At 34.4% G+C, this 25,760-nt stretch overlaps 1 protein-coding gene across 7 annotated transcripts in view; it reads left to right on the top strand.

Annotated features, from left to right (window-relative positions):
* The window catches only part of LOC106871165 (AP-1 complex-associated regulatory protein), a 253,283-nt gene extending 228,956 nt beyond the window's left edge, over positions 1 to 24,327 (top strand). For 4 of the 7 annotated variants that reach the window (XM_052967473.1, XM_052967476.1, XM_052967471.1 and 1 more), the window contains 3 exons: positions 766 to 846; positions 1,260 to 1,361; positions 21,083 to 24,327. In XM_052967473.1, the coding sequence (XP_052823433.1) occupies positions 766 to 846; positions 1,260 to 1,361; positions 21,083 to 21,273 (374 nt within the window). In that variant the 3' untranslated portion in view covers positions 21,274 to 24,327. The remainder of the gene's footprint in view (positions 1 to 765; positions 847 to 1,259; positions 1,362 to 21,082) is intronic. The other 3 variants (XM_052967474.1, XM_052967475.1, XM_052967477.1) reach the window with 3 other exon arrangements.
* The last annotated feature ends 1,433 nt before the right edge of the window (positions 24,328 to 25,760 follow it).

Here is a 25,760-nt window from a genome sequence, read left to right as displayed (position 1 = left end):
CACATTAAATAATGTAATCTTAGATACACCTAAATTGGTGGTTTGGTCACAGCTAGAATACCTTTGATCATAGGCCTGCTTTGATATTCTTAACATTTAAGTTAATGTAATAGAAACTACTTCAATATTATTTACGGTCAAAGGGCAATGGATTTGGGAGTTGCTTGAAATCACTTGCACCATTTGTTCTGACTCTAGGTTCTGAGTTCAGATCTTGCAGAGGTCAACCTCACCTTTTATCTCTCCTGGATTAATAAAATAAAGTGCCAGTCATATACTTTGCTTGATTTAATTAAATAATGGCTTTTTGCTTAAGTTAGAAATAATATTATATAGAGAAAAAGTGAATCATTGAAATTTGTGTAAAACTAACCACAGTTATTTAACATAACAATTAAAATTGCTGCAAAATTAACTATACAATTATTTAATCTTTTAGCAGTCAAATGTAATGTTTGTTTATTCACATTGTTTTGAATTAATTTTACATTATCCCATAGGTTTGAGATTTTAATGATATAATTGTTTATTTTTGGAATGACATTGCCTGGTAGATGCAAGTGGTCCAATATGACCATTTTGAACATAAAACAGAGTATTTGGGCTGATTCTGGCCAGTTTATAAGCTAAACAGTTAATTCAACATAGATTTTACTTGATTTGTTTATAAACTAACCAATGTGATCTTATTAACCTAAACGTAATATTTTAATGTTAAGATGTAAAAAGACTGTTGATTATTCTTTAACACGTTAACCGCCACAGCCTGTTACTGGAACTTACTGGTGACGCCAAGTATTTCACGAGCTCTTGATCTCAGTGTAGCGACATCTGTGACAGAAGGAGGTGAGTGTGTGTTCAACTTATTTTATAATTAAACTTTAATAGTTAGCACTCCAAGTTATTTAAATATCCTTGAAACCATATCAAAAATATAGAAGAAAATATTTTCTCAAATTACAAAAATGTACCACCACTGGTGCATATAGCAGTTGTGTGAAGTTTGCAATGAACCACCAGTAATACATGTAGCGGTTAACGTGTTAAAAATTAACAACTTTAGACATCTTTGCATTGAATGAAGTAGGTTTGTATTTTTGAGTGTTTTGTTGATAACTGTGATTAACATCATCTGTGCCTAACATTGTTTACAATTGAATAATACTGTGCAGCTAATGGGTGCATGCTTTAAAATGATTTCTTTCTCTGCTTTGTATTTCTCTCGTTTGTCTATTAACTGTGGATTTTACTCCAAACAGCATCTGCAGATGGTCAAAGTACTAGTAGCAGCACAACACATACTCGAGATCGGTCACATACTGAGGCATCTTCCTTAGATCTGGAATGGGATCATGAAGCAGGTTGGTGCTGAAGATGGTCCCTGCTCATTTGCTTAAGCCCACTGCTATTGTAGCTTAGCCGACCAATTTACTGCTTTGTTTCATTAGTTCAGCTTTTTTCTGTTTAACACACACAACTTACCTATATCACTTGCCTTACCACACTGTTTAGTAATTTTGTATTTTATTTCTTGACATATCCTAACACTGCCCAAAATCCACCTACCATGGAGCAGGCCTTTATTAAACTCTTCAAAAGCTAATATTAATTCTTATTTATTTATTTATTTTTTTGCACAACAATTTTATTTTATGTTTCTATTCTACTATTTTGTTATTGTTTCCTTGTGTACCAGTAGTGGATTCCTAATTCTCACTGAAATATTCATCATTCCATGTTTATTTCCTTGCTATCTTCATGCAATTAGTAATTCTTGTATGTATTGTACTGCAAGCCAGTTAGAAAGCCTGTCTGTCTGTTGATGCACCTGACTAAAATTCTATTTCTAACAGACATTTCGTTTTATTACTCCCATAACATGTTCTGTACATTACTTCAGTGTAATTATCAAAATACTGACATTTGGAGAGAAGGAGAGAAGCATATATATATATATGTTATTATTATTATTATTACTACTGTTATTACTATTTTCTTCAGCATAGTTCAACAAGAACTATTCGTGAAGGAGAACAGTTGCAGTTTTGTTACGTCTTTTCAATATTACATTTTGTTTTTTTCCATTACATTTTGACTCTCTCGGCTAAATCATGACTAAATTTATTAAGTATCAGAGATGTTCTTATTTATATTCTTTATCACACCTGTAAATGGTATATATATCAACAGATGTATATACACATACAAACATGTGCATACCTGTATGTACATATACAAATGCATATACATATACAAATGCATACATGCTTATACATAGATACATTTGTATATATCCAGTCAGGTGCATGCATGAATATAGCTAGATTGCACAGTGTACAATCCAGGTGCTTCTTAGACATGGAAAACATGTGCAAGTGTTTTTGAGTGGGTAACAGCATTGGAGCTGGTGGAATAGACTCAGTGTTGGCAGAGAAACGGTTAAATAAAGTGACTGAGGTAGTAAGAGTATGTGGTAATAATTAAACTTAAACTAAAAATAGGCAACTCAACAAGCAACAGTGATTTCTGTATACATACTACAATCAGACTAACAGATGAACAAAGGACTGTTTTTATGAGACCCTCTTGCAGGCTATCTTGATAGGAAGCAACTAGAACTTTATTATCATGACTGGTAACTTTAATAAATATGCTGGGTACTGCCATGCTGGCTGATTCAGTTGTACATGGAAGCTATGGCTATGTTTCACAGACTGAAAAAAAAACTCAAAACTCAAGGAGTTCTGTGATACAAATGATCTGATGATCTGCGGCATTAACTTCAGAAAACCAGCCAGCCACCTGAACTTAAGTGTCTACACTAATGAAATAGACTTCATACTTACCAGGAAATGGGATCGGTTGATGATTGTGAAAACTGGATCCTTGTTCTCCATGAAGAATTTACTGTCTATTATAGATTAGTGACTAGTGACAGCAAAGTGAGACCTGGATGGACCGAAAGACATACAACAATCTAAAGAATGAAGGTATGGAAACTGAAAGATCCTTTAACCAGACAAATATTCAAAGAAGTACAAAGTGATATATATCTCAAGAACTTATAGTATGGAAAATGACTCAGAGTTTCCACAAGGTAACTTGCTCCAAGCCACAGACCAGATCTGTGAATGAGGCATGATTCCAGTCAAACAGAAGGTAATTTGGTGCTGGAATGGCATAGTAGATAGAGGTATAAAAGTTAAGAGGCATGTATGGAAAGAATGGAAGAAAAAGAGAAGCAACAATACCAAGTAGCTAGAGAAAAATCTGGACATCAGATATATATGTATATCAAGGAGAGAAGGAAAACCTGAGACATTTACAGTATGTTGCATTTTAAAGATCAGAGGCACTCTCTGAGTGAAGAGCAGACTATATGATGCATTATACTGAAGCAGGGGAACTGAATGTAGAGGACATATGAAAGATAGAAGTTAATGAGTTAAGAATGCTTCAATAGTTGTATAATGTTAGAGTGTATGAAAGACACTGCACAAATGAACTGGGAGAGAAACTGGTTGATAGCAGAATGAGATGTAGTGTGCAAAAGAAAGAAAAAGAATTAGGACAGATATGTGCTGTATAAGGAGGATTACTGTTGGGTAAAGAGGTGTCAAATAATTGAAGTTGAAGGAACTTGTAATAGAAGACATAGTAAGAAGTAGCAAAAGCTCCTCTCAAGATGCTTGATCTACAGAAAATGATAATGAACTATAACAAGTGGAGAAGACCTTTCCCACCCATGCAGTGACATGGTGATGCAGACATAAAACGGTATTGACAATGATAAGATACATACATACAATCTTCTACATATACATATAAACATATGCAAGTTCACACATATATACTCATGTATTCATGCACAATTGCACACATTTGTACACACGCTCATATTCATACAAACAGAGGCAACTATACTCACACAAGTGCTCATACATTCATTGACTCAAATCTATATACTGACATACACAACTGTAGACATACATGCATAGCAATAATTATTTGGTTTAGTTGAAGAAAGAAGTGCTAGTGTTAAAGAATGATCAATAGTTGTTGTTGCTAACACCAAAGTACTGCATCTATTTCTCTCTTCAGATGATCCCATCAAATGCTTTGCTCTTCTTTTCTCTTCTATTTCATGTAACTTGATCTTCTGTGCTGGCAGTTTTAACAATCAGTTTCTAGCTTCTGACACCGAATTTAAGGTGAAGCTAGTTGTCTGACTGAGTGAAGGAGCTGCCATGTCACAGGGCAAGATAATGGCAAGACTTAGAAAACAACCAAACTTCACAGTTAAGTGGAACTGGTTACTACCAAGCAAGGTTCTTCAGTTGGACAAGCAGCCAATTCAAAAGTGGTCTGATAAACAATAAATTTGAAACATCTTTCTAATATATTGAAATATCTTGATTGAGATATTTCTCATGAGTCAGCATCTACAGAATTTGTTAGCCATGCAAAAATGCTATTAGAATTATATCCGACCAAGCTATATCAATAGGGGCAAATTAGCTGATACAAAATATTTTACAATTGTATCTATCAGTCTAAACCTTTAACCTTCACAAATCCCAGCAAATGACTTTCTGTCACTCCTTTATTAAATATTATTGTCAAACATTTTGTTCTCATGCAAAACACTCTTCACCTAATTTTTACAATCAATGAAGAAGCATGTAACCAGTTCTGAAAATGCAGCTAGCATATCTTCTCTCTCCGTCTGTCTGCTGTCTGCCCCACACTCTCTCTCTCTCTCTCTCTCTCTTTCTCTCTCATTCACACAGTTGTCTCTATGTTCTCTATTGCCTTCTAACTGACATTCTAATTTCTAATTGGCATGCGTAAATGAACAAATGTCTTACATTTTGACAACTATTTTATGCACTCTCAATATATATGCTCAGAGTTTATTTTCATAATAATGTGTTAGCTACTTGCTGCTGCTGCTGCTTCTCACTGTTATTTTTATTTTTCTGTTCAATTCAAACTTTTTGGAGCACTGATTATCTTACTCCAATCTCAAAGGAAACAAATCTTTTTAGTTATAGTCCTTTGTATTCTGAGTTCAAATCCACTGACGTCAACTTTATCTTTCATTCTTTTGGGGGCTTGATAAAATAAAGTACCAATTATGTATTGAAATTGCTATAATTGATTGTTCTATCCCCAGAAATTTGAGACATTGCACTTATGAAAAATTTCATTATCATTATTATATATTTTACTTCTCAGAGCTCTCAGTCTTACTTGCTCTGGTTAATTCTGTAAGAACAGACAGCAACCTGTTGTCAAAGGCCTCACAAGGTCTCCCAGGGTCTCTTTCCATGAATTATAAGGCTTCGTAAGTGTCGTGGAAGATACTCAACACCCAAGTATCAATCTCAAAATAATAATAATAATAATGATAATAATAATAATAATAATAATAATTATTATTTATTATTATTATTATTGAGTGTGAGAGCAGCACATGCCATCAAAGTGACACTGGAGTACAATTACACGAAGCCCGTTTAATAAGGGTACACTAGGCACATGCATCACAACCATATGTGCATGACATGGTGATCTCATATCAAGATAAATAGTGCACGACCTTGCAGGTGGGGCCCAGTTAAAATTTTCTTCAGGTCAAGTAGCCCATCCTGCTCAAAAGCTCGCTGAATAAGGTTTGTTTTAAGGATGATGAATGCAACTTTGATTATCCCTAGAGGTGTTTCTGTATCAGGAGGGGCCACATCTCTTTCATCCTCCTTGCCTTTGTTTTCTTTTTTTTTTTTACCTTTGTATGCTATGCATATGTCCCTTCTTTTTCAGTGTATACTGTGTATACTTACCTTTTTTTTTATCATTTAATTATCGTATGTAAACTTTCACACTTTATGTCTGTCTTTGTATTATCCCTCTCATCCATTGCCCTTTTGGCAAATAAATGAAATCATCATCATTATTATTATTATGATGATTATTATTATTATTATTGTTATTATTATTATTAAGGCGGCAATCTGACAGGATTGTCAGCATGCTGGGCAAAATGCTTAGCAATATTTCATTCATCTTTACGTTCTGAGTTCAAATTCTGCCAAGGTCAACTTTGCCTTTCATCTTTTCAGGGTCGATAAATTAAGTACCAGTGAAACACTGGAGTCAATGTAAATGACTAGTCCCCTCCCACAAAATTTCAGGCATTGTGTTTATAACAGGAATTATTATTATTATTATTATTATTATTATTATTATTATTATTATTATTATTATTATTATTATTGTTGTTGTTGTTGTTATTATTGTTATTGTTATTAAGGTGGCAAGCTGGCTAGATTGTTAGCATGCTGGGCAAAATACTTAGTGATATTTCATCTGTCATTATGAAGATAAAAGCATCGGTGAGAGAGTTCATTGTATGATAAATAGAAGATATCTGCTGCCACCCTTAATCACACTGTCAGCAAAACACAGTGAGATTGTAAGAGGAATGATCAAGAGATGGGCAATAAGGGTATGGAAACAAAGGAGATAAGGAAACATTCTACTGTAAATTGGTTTAGCTCCAGGTCAGCCTTGAACTAGCATTATCATAGTCGTTCCAGCTTATGACAATAAAATCATTTTTTCAGACATAGTATATCTATCACTTCATTAACTAGTGAGTTGTCAGTATTTGATATTTTAGGCGTAAAAGTTGCTTTGCCTCCAAGCAATATTCAACTATTATTTATGGCTGTTCTAGCAAGAAGATTGCCAAGAGTCTTTGCAACAGCCTTGTGTGTACATGACAAATACTCCAGACAAAAGTTTGATTCCAGCATTTTTCTAATCAGTAATTATTTTTTATTGTTGAAGACACTTTCTTAAACATTAGCTTTCTCGACTTTTTGATATTTTCTTGTTTGTTAATTCTTCTTCAATTCTTCCATTCAAGTTGCTTTTTTGTTTACTACTACTGCTGATTTTGTTGTTATTTTCAATAGCTTTATGCTAACTTCTGTTGCACTACTGGTGCACTGCCGTGTTTCTGAGGTGTGCAACATTGTTTTTGTCTTTCGGAAATGTAGAAATGGGTATCTTTACTATGTAAGTTTTTCATTGTTGTGGGGTTTAATTTGTTGTTTCTGGTGTTATTTCATTGTTTCGTCTATTGTGTACAGAATAAGCAGTGTTGGTTGTGTTATTTTGTTTGAGTGGTGTTTGCATTTCAAATATGCTGTGAGACTGGAATTAAGTGTCATTTGAATGTGGAGCAGTATAAAGTCATAGGACTTAAATTCATCCCCCCCCCCAACAAAACTGGTTGGGAACAGTCATGGAGTTCCAGGTGTTAGTTGACCCTAAAGACCCTAGTGATATTCCTAAATGGTTTTGCTTTGTGATATGCAATCCAATATGAGTAGAGGTCAAGAGCAAGAAGTCCAGATGCTACACCTGCTACAAATACTGTTGCTGTTGTGGTTGTTGCTTCTGTTACTGTTGTGGGATTATCTTTGTGTCTTATGCTATTGCGATTGCTGTAACTGTTATTTCTATTCTTGTTGCTACTGCTGTTGTAGATCTTTTCTCCTGTTTCTTTTTGTTGTTCCTTTTGCTGCTGTTGTTTTTGTCGCCTACTTTTCTAATTTATTTGTTTCACTCTGCTCTTGTTTTTTTTTGTTTTTGTTTTTGTGAGATTTCAAGCCTTTAACTGAACCCACATTACCTATAAAGTTGTTGATTAGTGGCAAAAACAAGCAGGCATTGGTCTGTGGTGTATCAAGGAAATCTAGCGTTATGTTTGGGGTGCCTGAGATTACCCTTTTTGTATTCCTCCCACACTCATACATGTCACAGAACCTTTTCTTATTTTATTCTTCTTTATCATCATCATCCTCATCATCATTTAATATCCATTTTCCATGCTGGTATGGGTTAGATGGTTTAACCAGAGCTGGAGAGCTGCACCAGGCCCTAGTCATCTTTTTTGGTTTGGTGTGGATGCCCTTCCTAATGTCAACAACCACTTTACAGAATGTACCAGGTGTCTTTTACTTGTCACTAACATGGATGCCTTTTATGTGTCACCCACATGTATGCCCTTTTACATGTCATCAGCACAGTTGCCTTTTACTGACCACAACCATGATTTCACTTAACTTGATGTGTCTTCTCAAGCACAGCAAATCACCAGAAGTCTTGGTCACTTGTCATCACCTCCATGAGACTCAACAACCAAAGATCATATTTCACCACCTTATTCCACATCTTCCTGTGTTTATCCCTTCCACAGGCTCTCTCCACAATTAGAGATTGTCACTTCTTTATACAGCTGTCCTTATCTGTACATATCACATGACCATACCAGCACAGTCTTCTCTCTTTCACACAATATCTGATGCCTTTTATGCCCAATTTTTTTCTTAAGGCTGTATCGTTATAGTTAAGGTTGATCACACTCTCTTATTTAAACAAATTCCCCACTGTTCTTTGTTTGTTGCTTTCCAAGATATTTCACATTTATACCATCACTAAACATCATCAGAACAGTTGGTCAATGAAAGAAATTAGCTGCTGCTGGTGTTGTTTCAGTAGTCTCATTTTTATTATATGTATTCACTGTACAACAAAATACAATAAGTACTGTGTTTTATTTTTGTGTTTTTCTATTGAAAGTACTTTACATAATATGAGCAGTGCCTAACTGTGCTATTTTTTTCTATGAAATATATGTTTGTGTAAGTCCTGGTTGTACTTTGGTTATACACTTGCATGTTTTTTATATCATTATCAAGGCACCTATAAAGATTGTTTAATCTTTCAATGCTTACAAACTGGTTACTTCTATCTCTAGGCTTTTATATTTGACAGTTTTCTCCATTTTGTCTTAAGATGTACTATCAACCATTATAGTTGGCATCTCAGTTTAAAGGTATTTTTTCCTGATGGTTTTTGACAATAATAACTGGCAATTTTCCTTTAACTTCTTGTCTGTATGAATAGACTTATTCCAGAGTATGATCAGTTTGAGACCTTTTGTGGTGTACATTTCTATCATTTTTTTTTTCTGTGGGCTGTTATTGTGTAACCCCCCCCCCTCCGAGTAAATTGTAATGCTGACCAGTTATCTGAGGCATTCTCATTGTAACCATCCTGTCTTTTTAAAGGTATCTAACATGTTTTTTTTTTTCCTTTTAAAAAACTTTACAGTGTGATTTGTGGGTTATTTCGCTACTATTTCTAGCAGGTCACACAAATATAGATGATTCATTGGCTTGCAAGTACTTATTAATGCTGGCAAAATTTCCATTGTATAAAGGCTCCAACTTTTCATGCACATATGCATGCATGCCTACATGTGCACACACACACACACACACGTGTGTGTGTTTGAGTATTTCCCTTTTGGCTAAGTCCAGGCAGCCAAAAACAATGATTGATTGTTTCTTTATGACCTCTACATATTCTGCAGTTACTTTTATATTCTGGTTCATTATATGTTTTTATTAATTTCAGGTGGGAAGGCTTTGTTCTTGTGTCACAATAAAAAAAAAATCTTTCACTCTCAACTCTGAGTCCTGCACTTCACAGTCCATGTAGAATTTTTCTTTTGCTTACGTTTGCTTAATTCAGTCTAGTCAGGTATTGGCCATGAAGACACTTTTCTTGCCAATATCTTATCATAAAATTGTCAGGTTTTTTTTGTCTGCTTCTTTTTTTTTTTGCTTTTTCTCTTAACTTCTTAAAAGTCAGTATTTTTGCTTCTCCATTTTCATCACAGCTGTATGTTACTTCAGCTTCTGTTATATTCTGTTATCTTTACTGGTTTCCTTGAAGACAGAAAACAGTTTTTTGCTTTCTTCATATTTTGTAGCTACAGCTATTTGTTCTCCATTATTCTTAACTAGATATTTTTGTCATCCTACAGTAAATAGTTTTATAATTTTCTAGTTGTAGTAGATTTCCTCATCCCTGTATTTGTGGTTGATGTAATATTCCTGTATTGGCAGCATTATGTTTCTTATTTTCCTGTCAAGTCTTACTAATTCACTTAGCTTCCAGCTGAGAACATTATAACTACAACTTATTACTGGAACAGCTAGAGAATTGATACTTATTACTTTATTTGTGGAAATTAGCTTTGATTTAAGCATTATTCTAATGTGTCTTTAATATTCCTTCTTTCAATCGTATATGTTGTGTGTTGTATTTTGTCTAGTTCATTAATTCTTGTCAGTTTCATCATCTGCCGTGTATAACACAAGGTCTTCCACATGATGGATGTCCTCCTATAGAATTTATACTGGAGTCCAATCTGGTTTAACAGAATGATTAAAGACGTCAATACTAGTCGGAAAAGAAAAGGAGGTGGAGAGAGAGAAAGACTTCTTGAACTATTTCTCTTTTAACATGGATGGGTTTCATATTTTATAATTCCCTCTTTTACTTGTATCTACTGAATTGTTTCCTATTTATTCATGACAAGTTTGATGTACTTGTTTGTTACTGGTGCTACTTCATATATGACTAATATTTCCAGGATGCGCAGGTGGGGAATACTATTAAATATCTTCTGATAATCTATCCATGTCATGATCACACATCTCTCTTACTACTGTCTCCAGTTATGGTTTTACTGATCAATAATTTCATCTTTACAATCATATGAACCCTTTAATCCCCTTTGTTCTCCTGGAAGTAAAAGATTGTTTGTTTGTTTTTTTTGTTAAATTTGATTATTTATTCTCTATGATATTGCCATTTATGCTTTGAAAACTGTAGGCAGGCAAGTTATGTAGTATTTTAGATCTACTGTTTCTTTGAATGGGGACCATTTACCATCACCACCACCAACACCACCACCACCACCATCACCACCACCACCACCACTACACTCAGTCAGCCGTTCTGATATTGTTTCTAACGCTTTCTATTGATCATTCTATATTTTTACCAGCACATTGTGTATATGTCTGTTAGATATTTCAACCAGAAGTCTGGAACTTTATCGCTTCCTGATGCCTTCCAGCAGTTCATGTCTTGTAGTATCTGAACTACTTGTTGTTGTTGTTGTTCTATGGTTTTCCACATTTCTTCAGGTGCTACACTTGTTATTGTTTTTCTTCATATTCTTGCCAGTGGCAATCAATTTGTTGTCCATATACCTTCTCCAAATTATTCCACCTCTGTTGCTGTTGGCACTGCATTGATTTATAGTCTGTTTTTACTTTGTTCTTGATAAAATCTTTTGGGGATGGAATCAAACTGTTTGTTTTGTCCAAAGAATCATTGTTGTTTTCAAAGTAACAGCCTCTTTGCAGTTTAGAGATTTTAATCATTCTTTGATTCTAGATACATTTAAACATTTTTTCATGTATTGTATTTCTGTTGTATCTGACTCTATTTCTGTCTTTCCATTGTTGATTTCATTAAGGACTGAGAGATATTTTATTTTCTATATTTCTTTGTATGTTTGTTTTCTATGTTGTTTATTTGGGTTTCGATATCCTTATATGAATTGTTTTGAGAGAGTACCATCTTTTCTTTATGTCTCTTTGGCTGATGTATAGATTTTACAGGAAGATCTATTGATTTTAATTCTTTAACTATTTCTACCTTTACATTCTTGTCATATTCAAAATTTCCATGTTTAGAATTTTCTATTTTTAAATCTTTCTCCTTTTGACTTTTATTCATATTTTTGTCTGTGTAATTCTTATTTAACCCTTGTTGATCAGTATGCTGTAGATATGCTAGGGTTTGATTTTGTACTTATTTTGTTCATTTTTGGGGGGGCTTGTGCTAGGTTTTTCTCAATATTTATAGGTTAAATATTTATTTTTGTTGTTTGCATTTTCATTGATTTTTTTATTTTCATCTTTAAAAAAATTTTTTTTTGCTATACATGCTTTCTTTTAAACTTTTGATTTCTGTATCTGATATCTTCTTAAATCAGTGAGTATGTTCAAATCCAAAGTCAGATTTAGATCAGGGTTATTTTCTTTCCAGATATTTTACATAAATGTATATTCCAGTTGTTTTAGAATAGACACACTATATCCCTGCCCATGATGGGGGAGAAAACTGAAAGTATTGGCATCATAAAGAACATCCAATCATAAAACACTGCCTCAAAAACACTTATCCAATTTATGCTAGCATGTAAAAACAAATGCAAAAATGATGACATTATGGCAATGCTGTAAAATATTTATGTAGTATGCAAATATATTCCTCTTGTATACATTTATATATTTTTTGTTTTATTTGAAAAGTCTGGCTCATTATCTCAGAAACTGTCATTAGGTATTGGCTTAATCATTTCTGGCAAAGTAGGACTTTACACACCCACACCCTATGCTTTTCCATGTTTCTTATGCACCAAATCCAAAGTATGCATTCCTCTGTTAAGTTTGGGCTAAATGACATGGTTTTCATTTGTATTCCTTGTCACTTTTGAGTAGGGCTGAATTTGTGTGGTGATTATTTAATAGTGTGTTTACACATGGTGACTAATTAGTTATTAGTATGAAAATTTACAACACATTAATTTACAAGTGAAAAAGCAATAAAATGTCATTAATAAGTTAATAATCTGTTACTCACAGGTATCCTAGAACATTTTCATTATTTGTTTTCAACTCTCTCCATTGTTATTTTATCGATGTTAATTGATATTATTCAGGGTAGTAAAGTTGCCATATCTGTTGTTATAATTAAACTGGCAGAATTGTTAAAGTATCAGACAAAACAACCATGCTGAATTCATTCCTTCTCTTTACATTGAGAATTAATATCCTGCTGAGGTCAACTTTGCCTTAACTTTGCCTTTCATCCTTCCAGAGTTGATATGATAAAGTATCAGTCAAGTTCAGAGACCAATGTACTTAGCTAAACCTCTTCCTCAACAACTGCTGCTCTTATACCTAAATTAAATTCCATCATCATCATCATCATCATCATCATCATCATCATCATCATCATCATTATTATTATTATTATTGTTGTTGTTGTTGTTGTTGTTGTTATTGTTATTATTATTATTATTATTATTATTAAGGCGATGAGCTGGCAGAATCGTTAACAAGCCGGGTGAAATACGCAGCGGTATTTCGTCCGTCTTCACATTCTGAGTTCAAATGCCGCCAGGGTTGACTTTGCCTTTCATCTTTTTGGGGGTCAATAAATTAAGTACCCAGTCAAACACTGATGGGGGCGGGGAGTAATTGACTAGTTCTCCCCACCAATTTCAGGCCTTGTGCCTATAGTAGAAAGGATTTTTATTATTATTATTATTATTAAGGTGGTGAGCTGGCAGAATTGTTAGCACGCTGAGTGAAATGCTTAACGGTATTTCATCCATCTTCATGTTCTCAGTTCAAATTCCACCAAGGCCAACTTTGGCTTTTCATCCTTTTAGGGTCGTTAAATTAAGTACCAGTGAAACTATTGGGGGGAGATGTGATTGACTAGTCCCCTCCCACCAAATTTCAGGCCTTATGCCTATAGTAGAAAGAATTGTTGTTATTATTATTATTATTATTATTATTATTATTGTTATTATTATTATTATTATGGCAGCAAGCCGGCAGAATTATTTGCATGTCAGATCAAATGTTTCACTGGATTTCTTCCAGATTTATGTTGGAGTTCAAATTCTGCTGAGGTTGACTTTGTCTTTCATCCTTTCAGGGCCAATAAAATAAGTCCTGATTGAACACTTGGGGTCGCCTTACCTCCTTCATTGAAATTGCTGGCTTTGTGCCAAAAATTAAAACCATTATTGTTATTTTATTATCATCATTATTATTATTATTATCATTATTATTATTATTATTATTATTATTAGAGGGTAATGAGTTTTGCAGAATCATTGAAGGTTAGATAAAAGGCCTTATACTCACGTTTGTCAGAATAAATAATAATTCAAAGCTTGCAGCTGAAGTTACTGGATTGTCCACTCTTGCAATTTATATAGATTAATGGAGGACCACAAATTCCTATTGGCTACTATTAAATATAATATGGATCTTGCTATAAGCCATATCCATTTTGAAGATGTGTTTCAAAACCAGACAATGTTTGTTCATTAAGTGGTTCTATTAAAAATAAGTCATACAGTAGATGGTGATGAAAAAGCAGAGGAAAGCAATTTTCACTCTAAATAAATTATTCAAGTACTGTTTGAAAACGGAAGGTAGTAGAGAGAATTACTGCTGTTTTCCAATAAAATCTATGGAAGATGAGTGGGCACAGTAAGTTTTGTTTGCTTTGGAAAGGACCCAATCACACTGGCATTGAAAACTGGAAAGTGGTTGGAATTTTTACGGTGCTCTATCTTAATCGAGTAGCTGTCCCATATTTTCATGCTCCTCATCTATATTATGTCTGATATGTATACACACTCACACACAATTCATATTTTATTTAGTTTTGCCTCTTGAGATTCTGAGATCAAATTTGGGTACCAGACAAGCTCTGGGGTCAATATAATAGACTGCTTACTTTCTCCAAATTTCTGGCCCTGTATATATGTTACAAATCATTAATCATTATTATTATTGAGTGAGAGAGCAATGCAGGCGATCAAAGTAACACTGGGGTACAGATATACGAAGCCCAATATACCCATCATGACTACTCATTGGATAAGGTTACACCGGGCACATACATCACAACGACATGTGGGCAACATGGTGATCTCATCTTAAGATAAACTGCACATGACCTTGCAGCTGGGGCCCAGTTAGAATTCTCTTCGGGTTGAGTAGCCCATCTTGCTCGAAAGGTCCTTGAATAAGGTTTGTTTAAGGATGATGAATGAAACTCCCATGTTTCCAGAGGTGAATTAGTCAAACCCCAAAGAATTCTTCTCAGTACATGGCTATGATGCTCCCCCACTACTCCTGTTCATGATCAGAGATTAGCATGTTGTCAGTCACCAAATCGTCCAACCCATGCTAGCATGGAAAGCGGACGTTAAACGATGATGATGAGGGACATGCTCAGCTGGTTTAAGGTCAAGCAAATCTGTGATATTGAGCCAAATATTTGCTGTAGCCCATCTTTTATACCAAGACAAAAACATGTACATGATAACACTTCTAATCAGTTAAAATCAGAAGCCATGGGAGCCACTGCCTGGTACTGCATCAGGACATTTATTATTATTATTATTATTATTCAACTATACCACTCCTCTAAAATTGCAGGGCTTGTGTTTATAATAAAAAGGATTATTATTATATTGGTGATTTGACTTGGGTTCATTGTTATTCTTGGTTGAATTTAGGTGGGTAGCTGGTTACTACTTGTAACCTTAAGTGTTCACAAGCTTATCTTATAATAATTCTGCTTGTCATTATGTTACTTAGCCCGTCAGTAATGCTTTCACATCATTAGAGAAAAAGTGAGAAAGAGAAAAAGAGAGGGTGAGAAAAAATGAGCAAGAGAGAAGTGTTGGTAGTGGTAGAGGGAATGTAATATTAAAACTTTCACGTGATTAGTTGAAGGGAAAGAGAGGAGAAAGAAAAAGGAGAGAGAAAAAGAGGATAAGGTGAAGAGTGAGACAGAAAGAGGGAAAGACAAGTATCCATGATGTGAGGTAGGGGGAATGTAATATTTATTATGTGGTTGAAAAAGTTAGTTGAATGTAGAAGAAGAGAGTTAAAAATATAATTTTAGCAGAGGAGTGATGTTCTGATGGTGAGTTTAAAGAGAGGGAAAGGGGAGAGAGGGGGGAGAAAGAGGAGAGATATGATGGTGGTGGTGGTGGTGATTGGATAATGAAAAGTGTATTTCTATTTAATTGAGCTAAGTTTTTTTTATATCATCTCACACTTAATGCATATGCATAATTGCAAGTCATATGAAATATTCATGTTCATTTACATGGAAGATATATGCAATTTAACTAAAAGTTGTATCATATATATGGGACATTTCTTTTTTGTTTATAAGAAAAATGGAAAAATATGAGTCTGTGTGTTAAATCTATAAATCTGTGCATAAAGTATATAAAGTGTATACATAAAGTGCATTAAGTAATCACCGTATTCCAATTTCTTCCATTTTTCAATGAGTAGCAGATGAGTGCTATCTTTCCATACAGACACAACAACAACAGGCTTTGCTTTCAGGTTTTTTGGATAAAGTTTTCAAAAATAACGAGATAGGTTTACCATTAATTCTGTGAAATATTCACAGGTCCTGCTAGTTATTATTATTACTATTATTATTATTATTAGTAGTAGTAGTAGTAAACTAGTATTTGGTCATCCCATAAATAATGCGTTTTTTTTATACTTCTTTTATTTTTCAAAATTAAGATAAACAAAGTTCTTTTTTAATCTGAAATATCCTTTCCTTCATTTTCTACAATGTTTTTACATCTATCTGGTAGACTTGCAAGGCCCCTCTTCCAAAATTCACTTGTCTGTGAAAAAAAATACTCCTCCAGTACTGTTCTGACCTCATCTACAGAATTCATATTTTTTCCATCCAAATGATTTTGAAGACTACAGAATAAATGATAATAAGATGGGGCAATATCTGGTGAATGTGGTGGATGAGTGTTGCATCATTTCCCATTCAAACTGCTCCAGCCTTTGGGATGTCGTCCTCACTGTGGCCAAGGATTATTCTGATGGAAGAACATCTTTCGTCTTGGAACCAAAGATAGTTGTTTTTCTTCTAGCGCTGACGTAAGCTACTCAAGCTGCTCATAGTAGATCTCCTTTGTTATCATTTGGTTTGGGTTTAAAAGTTCAAAATGGACTAAACCTTTCATATCCCACCAAACAGATAATATTCCTCACACTTTCCATTGCTTTGTTGCTTTTATTGAACTCATAAAGCAAAATATGCTCCTTTGTCACTTCCATATAGCTTTGAAAAAATAACTGTTAAAATCGAACTGCACTCTTCAAAACTTGTATTAACAATAAGGACAAGGTAAAATTACTCCCTGTTTTTATAAGTTGATGCATGTAGTTTATCCCATTCCCGTCTGACTTTTAGTTCATGCAACTGAAAAAACTGCATTATTTATGGGATGACCCAGTACATGCTAATTTAGTTAGCAGGGATTTTATCTTGAAGTTTGATAACAACAAGTCTCCTCATATCTCAAAAACCTTCCTTAGGATTCTTGCAGAGTGTAGGATGGTACATTTCTTTGAGTCATCTGTGTGAGTCTCAATTCCAATCTTTCAGTCATTTAGGTCGCATTCTAAGTGAACCAGTTACCACAGGAATAATTATTGTCTTAGTCTTTCACAGTCTCCTCAGTTCTCTGGCTAGATCCTGATATTTTTCAATTATTTTCAATTTCTATGGTATTGATTCTGCTATCATTAGGAATTGCAAGATTTATGGTCTTACACTGTTTCTTTATTTTGTCTTCTAAATAATCATATCTGGTCTTCTTGCTTCAAGAAGTCAGTCTTTATGGTGATTCCCACAAGATCCTGTAATTCTCATTTTCTACCACAGCCTTTGGTTTGTGTTCATACTGCTTTTGTGTTATTTTGAAGCCATACACTCAGCTAACATTCCATTAGACTTTTTTTTTACCTACACAGTCATGCCTCTATTTATACTCCTTTTGTGCTAGTATACTGCATTCATTCAAGAGGTGATCAATATTTTCATTTCCTTACTGCAAATTCTACATTTGCTGTCTGAGTTTTGTCAATCTTTGCCTTTATCAGATTTGTTTTAATGGCTTGTTCCTGAACAGTTATAATTAGCGTTTTGATCTTTTGTTTCAAGTTCCAATCCATTAGCCAGAGCCAGTGTTCTTTACTACCAACATTCTCAGTTTGTGGCATGAATTGGCCATGTAATTCTATTTCTTTCCATTTGCTTGTTCTGTTGTTCATCCTCTTCTCTTTGAATTCTCCTACTGTTTCGGTTACTTTTTGTGTATCTCTAGCTGTCAACAGTCTTCTATTGTTACTCTGCACAACAAAATTCTTGAAACCCAGTATCACACTACAAATAGTGTCTGCTGTGTTTAGTAATCTTCTGCCACCTTCCTTTCTTGATAGTTTGTTAGCATTACTTTTAAGGTGTTATTGTTATTATTATTATCATTATTATTAGGGTAGCGAGCTGACAGAATTGTTAGCATGCCAGGCAAAATGTTTGGTGGCATTTCATCTGTCCAATTCCGATGAGGTCAACATTGCCTTTCATCCCTTTCTGGGTCAATAAAATAAGTACCGGTTGAGTCCTGGGGTCAATGTAATCAACTTACCCCTCCTCCATAATTACTGGCTTTGTGCCAAAATTTGAAAGCATTATTATCATTATTGTTATTATTATTGCAAAGAATTTGCAGATGCAGTTGCTGGATTATCTGTGCTTGCATTACATAGAGGCCAGAAATACTCATGCTCTCAATGTCACACGTGGACTTTTCTCTAAAGAAATGATAAAATAAAAAAACTAGTACTGGGATTGATGTAATTGACTAACCCTTTCCCTCAAAACTGCTGGCTTTGTGCCTAAATCAGAAAGAATGATTATTCTTTCTTTTGTAAAGAAAGCTTTTCACTCAGCTGATAATCCTGATAGAGCTGCCATCTTGGATAAAGTGTCAGATGAGGCTGGGCACCTAGTGTTGTCAGGTATCCTCAGTATTACATCAATCAGGCAGTGCCATTAGTGGGACAATGACTCTCATTAGTTTATCAAGAGTTAGTGAAGGATATGCAGGTTGCTTTAAGCATTGACTTTGATATGCTGTGAAGACCCTTTCTAAAGACTGCCATGTCAAGTATTATGGAGGTGATGGAAATCCTAAACTGAGAATGGTACTAAGAAACACTTCCAGTTCACAGGAAGCTGTACTGGGCCAATAGTATAAACAGCAGAGTACATCTGTGATGTGGTACAACATACTAAGGGGTCAATGACTTGGCATTTTAGTGGCTTTTTGTTGAACAGATGCTGCATTGTTTGGGCTAAATCAAGTTACCTACTGGCCATCCTGTAAATATTGCTCTGTCGTTTTCCTTAACAAAGAAAGTAAGCAATGTCTTTACTTCTGGTGGTTATAGAGATGTAGGACGAAGGACAAGGCTGAATGTTTGAAGTCAAGTGTTTGCATTTCCTGCAAAATGTCCATTGTATTATTCCAGTACCACTTGATTTGGAAAGTCAGGATAGAGAGGGGATTTTTTTTCATTTATGAAAGTAGTGAGTTTAAAATATTTAACTGGTTTGTTTGTTGATTGACAATTTAGAAAAGGCAATTTTTTTGTATGTTCTGGACAGTTGGGATTTCTGAGAAGTCTTGATTTTTTCTGTATGAAGTCTTGATTGTGAGAAGTCTTGGTTTCTTTCTGCATGTGATTAAACCATATGAGAATTATATTGTTATTAATTATTATTTCTATTAATTAATATTTCATTTCACTTAAAGTGGTTAGCTGGCTGATTCATTAGCAGGCCAAGCAAAATGCTTAGCAGCATTTCATCCATATTTACATTCTGATTGACTTTGCCTTTCATCCTTTCAGGGTTGATAAGATAAGTACCAGTTGAGCAATATGGTCAATGTAATTGACTTAACACCTCCCCCAAAATTGCTGGCCTTGTGCCAAAATTTGAAATCAGTATTTCATTTCACTTGAATAAAACACTTCCGAAATTAGTGTTTTTGTGTTTCATCTACATAGAGCTTTACTTATGTTTTCATTGCAACTATATAAACTTTTATTACTATTAGTATTATAATTATTAGAGTGATATCAGTTGAAACTGATCACAAGGACACTGAAAAAAAAATTGCCTTGTAATATTTAGTTACATACTATTAAATTCTGAGTTCACTACACTCAATTTTGCATCTTACCATTACAGAGCTAATAAAATTAGAACAATGGGGTCAATCTGATCAGTTGTAGTCTTCCCTAAGTTAAGCTTATTCTCATGCTTGAATTATTATTATTATTGTTGCATTCTGATTTTGAATCCTGCTGAGGTCAATTTTGCCTCCAACCTTTTTGAGTTTGATAAAGTACCTGTCAATACCGAGATCAATAAAATCAACTGTCCCCTTCCCCACAGACTTGATAATGTCTGAAACAGACTGGCTAGTTAGTTGTTGAGGATGAACTAGCTGTCTCTCCCCTCCATTTTTTTCCCCCTTTATCTTTTTTATGTAAATCCCGACACAAATTGTAAACTATCTTTGTAATGTCTCCCTCATCAGATGCTCCTGTGGTGAATAAAAGAAATCATCATTATTAGTAGTGCCCCTTGGAAACACTGCCAAGCCAAGGATTTTTGGAAACTATCTATAGTAGCCCTCCACCAGAAATAATAATAATAATAATGGTGGATTGGCAGAATTAGTAAAATGCCAAGCAAAATATCTCGTAGCATTTCTTTACATTTCAGATTTCAGATCCTTCCAAGATGACCTTTGCTTAATCAACTAACACCTCCTTCCAGGGTCGATAAAATAAGTACCAGTCCTGTACTAGGGTCAATTTAATCAACTCCCCCCCCCCCCGAATTTCTGGCCTTGTACTTATGCTACAAGCAATTATTATTATCCTCGCCCTCCTTCTCCTCTTCATCATCATAGCAATGTTGTAGATACATGTTTTGCTGTAACCAGCATTTGGTGTCTTATGTTTTGGAAAATTTGTTTCTACTTTTCTTTTTTCTAACATTTTATTTAAAGTTAGTATTAATAAAATGCTGAAGAGAATTTAATGCACATTAATTGGCTTCGTATAAAGAAGGAAAATAAATCTTTGCAATTGAATCCTTAGTTATATGTTATAGAAAAGATTGTGCAATACACCCCATGTTGAATTTGATTTAATATTTAAATGTCGTGAAGCAGCAAGCTGGCAGAACCAGTAGCATGTCAAGCAAAACACTTAGCAGCATTTCATCCATCTTTATGTCCTGAGGTCAAATTCCACTGAGATCAATTTTGCCTTCAACTTACTCCATCCCTTGAAATTGCTGGCCTTGTATCAAAATTTGAAACCAATATTTAAATGTTGTTGATTTAGTTGTGTATTAATCTTGAATTTTTATTATTTCTTTTCTGTTACTATACAATCTATTTTCTGTTTTCCAGGAATTATACCCCATAAAGCACCTCGATCAGCCACAGAAGAAAATCTTGTTGCTCTAGCTGCTCAAGAAATGTTACATCCTACCAGTCCTGCAAACTCTGCTGAGCTCGAGTGGGACAACGATTACGTCAGCGCCGATGTTCTTGAGAGGGAACAACTTTTAACGGTGAGGAAAGGTGGCAAAGGAACATAACAGTCACAAACAATCTACCTACTGACAAAACATTTTACTTTGGGATTGGATTGCTACCTTCCTTGGTGCCGAAAATACAATTCTAAGGAACTATTACTGTCTGGCAGTGACAGTAGATATTTGACATACTACTAAAAAGTGGCTGTTGAAAGACTTTCTCACTGCTCAGGCAGTGCGCTGGTGTTGTGAACCACTTACCATGTGCCTGATATCTTTATGGCTATTTCTTGGTCCACTTACCTGTCCAGGCTGCAACTCTATAACTGTAGCCAATCTCGGACCTGCTACTACTGCTGCTACTGCTCACTTCAATGTTTACATTCCAACATTTTCTTTTGTTATGGTTTTTTTGTTCTTTATGTTTCCTTTTTTTTTTTTTACATTACATTTAAAGTTATTTTTCAGTTGTACTAAGGTTATTTTTCATTTTCTTTGCTTCCCATAAAACCAATCTTATCTGTGATTCCATAAAAGTAATTTGAAATCCTAAAGAAAAAAAAAATTAATAAAATTCCAAAACACTGTTTTACTGCATGTAGCAATGTGATATTTCTCCAGTGTTTCTGCATAGCTCTCAGTGTTAACTGTTTATAAAGCCATGTCTAGATAAATCTCTCTTAATAAACAATCATATCAGCAGTGTGTGTGTATGTGTCTTTGAGAGAAAGAAAGAAAGAAAGAAAGAGAGGGAGGGAGGGAGGTATACACATGCAGGTGACTGGGCGAGCGAGAAGTGTGTCTGAGTGCTGTATGTGTGTATATAAAATATAATTTTCATATGTAACCAGGACTTCCTATCCACTTGAGAGCTATTATTGTTCCCAGATGTGAAGGTGTGTCAATGGGACCTTTAACGGGGCTTAGCTGTCGTGTGTCTGCCTTTAAATTTTTAGCTTCATGGAAAACTGTTTTTAGGGCTTCCTTTAAAACACAGTACCATAGCTCCCTATAATGGCCTCATTTCTCTGTAACCTTCACTTTATCCTATTGATTTCTTGACTGAAGCTGACAGCTTTGATCTCAGATTGTTGCCAACACCACCCAAACAACCCTCTTAGAGACGACCAACAGAATACATCCACAGCTTTCCTCCACTCATCTCATGTATCATTCTTTCATTGTCAATATTTCATTTTTTGATCCCCCAGCCCATCACCACGATTAATGACCACTGATTCTTCACAATATTATGGCATCATTCTCATACAAGTTGTTTCAAGTATCTTTCAAAATGGTCTCAACTGCTGTTTCTTAGGAACTGCCTTAGATGTTGATGACCCAGCATCCAATTCTGTACAGCATCTCATGCCACAGTCCTCATCCAAAATTCTAATACTGTTCTCATAGGCATATCTCATATTTTATAGTTTTCATTCCATTGATTTAGCAAGCCAACACATAGTTCTTACTGTTTTCTTCTTCATTATTGTTATATTATTATTATTATTATCATTATCATTATTATTATTATTATTATTATGGCGAGCCGGCAGAATCATTAGCATGCAGGACGAAATACTTAGCGGTATTTTATCTGTCGTTACATTCTGAGTTCAAATTCTGCTGAGGTTGACTTTGCCTTTCATCCTTTCGGGGGTTGATAAATTAAGTACCAGTTGCATACTGGGTCGATCTAATCGACTGGCTCCCTCCCTAAAAATTTCAGGCCTTGTGCCAAGAGTAGAAAAGATTATTATTATTATTGTTATTATTATTATTCAAATTCCACTAAGGTCAACTTTACCTTTCATCACTTTGAGGTTGATAAAATAAGTACCAGTTAAACACTGGGGTCGATATAATCGACTCATCCCCTCCTCCAAAATTTCTGCCCTTGTGGCAGAATTTGAAACCATTATTATTATTATTATTATTATTATTATTATTATTATTATTATTATTATTCAAATTCTGCTGAGGTCAACTTTGCCTTTCATCCTTTCGGGGTCAGTGAAATAAGTACCAGTCGAGCCCTGGGATCGATGTAATCGACTATCCCTCTCCCCAAAATTTCAGGCCTTGTGCCTATAGTAGAAAGGATTATTATTATTATGAAGGCGGCGAGCTGGCAGCGTTGTTAACATGCTGGGTGAAATGCCTAACAGTATTTCGTCTGCCGCTACGTTCTGAGTTCAAATTCCGCCAAGGTCAACTTTGCCTTTCATCCTTTCAGGGTAGATAAATTGAGTACCAGTTAACACTGGGGGCGATGTAATCGATTAGTTCCCTCCCCACAAATTTCAGGCCATGTGCCTATAGTAGAAAAGATTATTATTATTATTATTATTATTATTATTATTGATTAGCAGAATTGTTAGAGCATCAGACAAAATATCTTGTGATGTTTAACTATATAACCCTTTATGTTCTGAGTTCAAATCTTATTGAGGCCAACTTCGCCTTTCATCCTTCTGGAATCAATAATGTAATAGTCAAATACTGGAGTCAATTTAACTGTCCCCCTTTCCCAAATGTCTGGTTTTGTGCTTATGTTAATAATGATAATTATTATTATTATTATAGCAGTGAATGCTCCCATGGCGCTTTTGGTAGCATCTGTTCCTACATGCCCAGCGGTGCAGTCTTCAAATTACTATGGGACTGTTCACTGAAAACAGTTGTTATAACTATGGATTGAAGAATCAGTAGAATGACAACAGACAAAATACTTTGCAGTATTTAGTCATGTCTCCCTTACATTTGAAGTTCAAATCTCATCAAAGGTAACTTCACCTTTCATCTTTCCAGGATTGGTAAAAAAAAAAACAAAAAAAGTGCCAGTCAAATACTGGAATAAATATAATTTGATATATTATTTCTTTGGCCTTGCACCATTGTTAGAAATCTTTATTACAACAAAACTGTAACTTACAATAAAAACTGTTAATGAAAGCAACAGTTTTTATGTGTCTTTGCTGATAATAAATTATATTCTGTCTTTGATGAAAATATTTGCTGTGTGTCTCCTGACTCTTGCCTACATCCTTAATTAGATTATCAGCAGGAGTAACCTCACAGCAAATTTTCATTTGCATTATTTTGTGACCTGAACAACTGAAAATTTTGTTACTTATATAAAGTGAGATATTGTTTATAAATATTCATCTAGTGAAATATTGTTTATGAATATTCATCTGAAATATTATAGAGCAAACTCACCAGCACATTTGTATGACCCAGCTGTCTGGGAAACAATGGTGTAATGATTAGAGGTCTAAATATTTCAGAGATGACTTAATATTTAGTTAAATCTGGTTTGTAGAAAAAAAAAAAAAAAAACCTGAAAATAGGTAGAGAAAGCTCAAAATGTTTTTGTCAACAAACATCTTTTATAAATCTTTATTTTTGTTGTTTTTGTTGTTGTCAGGACAAATATAAAGATTGTAGGACCTGTAGAAATTTGTATATTATAATGTGATATTGAATCAATTCACCATTGTGGTCTAGTTGTATTAGACTCGCCAAACCATACCAAATAGCAACTGATGTAGAGATATTTTAACCGAGATATTCAAATACTCCCTAAAGTCTATTATGACATGAAAGGGCCCAGGATTTAATAATAATTTTTCCACCATGCTTGATTGAAATTGAAAAGTTGCTGACATAAAATTGTAAAGGAATTCTATATTTATTGAGATACAAATTTTTTTAAAGTTTTCCCATCAGAAACCCAAAGACAACATGTAGTTTATTTTACCAATTAATTCTTGAGTTTATTTATCAAATGTTGTAACTATGGTTTTATTTCTTGAATCAGATTTGGGTACTTTTGGTTTTTGATCTCAGACACTTGTACACATACACACATCACATACACATTTTTTTTTACTTACAGTCATTGTAGCTGTGTACCAACCCTCACCAAACTCACTTCATACACACACTTCTTCTCCTCTCACTGTAGCTGTTGTGCATTAACCTCTGTTAACCCGGTTTACACTCTTCACCCAATCCTTTCTTCGCCTCAAATTACAACTTTCTGTACACCCCCACCTCCTCATGTCCATGTTTTACCTATAAACATCAACCAACTCAAGTTGAAGCTGAATATCAACCACATAGGCCTCACCAGTCTGGGCAAGCCTTCCTCAAACAACACACACATACACACACTGACTGGACTGTCCCTAGCTCTATTCTATAAACACATAGTTTCTGATTGGACATAATTTATCTTTGAGGTAACACAGAGATGGCAAATTAAACATTACATTCGATTGGTAGTTTTGTGACCTTTTTCAAAAGTTACTCCAACCATATAAACCCATTTCCTTCAAAAAGCTCTGTGCACACACACACACCATGCTAAATCATCTTTTCCCAATTTGTAGTATTGATTCAGTATCACACTGTGACCTAGCAGCAAATTAAATGACTCAGTAGCAATGCTAGTAGCATTTACATATATATATATATATATATATATGTGCAAACAAGAAATAGATAATAAAAATAATATATATATATATATATATATATATATA

The sequence above is a fragment of the Octopus bimaculoides genome, chromosome 4, assembly GCF_001194135.2.
Source record: "Octopus bimaculoides isolate UCB-OBI-ISO-001 chromosome 4, ASM119413v2, whole genome shotgun sequence".
Lineage (NCBI taxonomy): Eukaryota > Metazoa > Mollusca > Cephalopoda > Octopoda > Octopodidae > Octopus > Octopus bimaculoides.
Note: the sequence above shows the minus strand (reverse complement) of the source record. Positions and strands in the feature narration are given on the sequence as shown.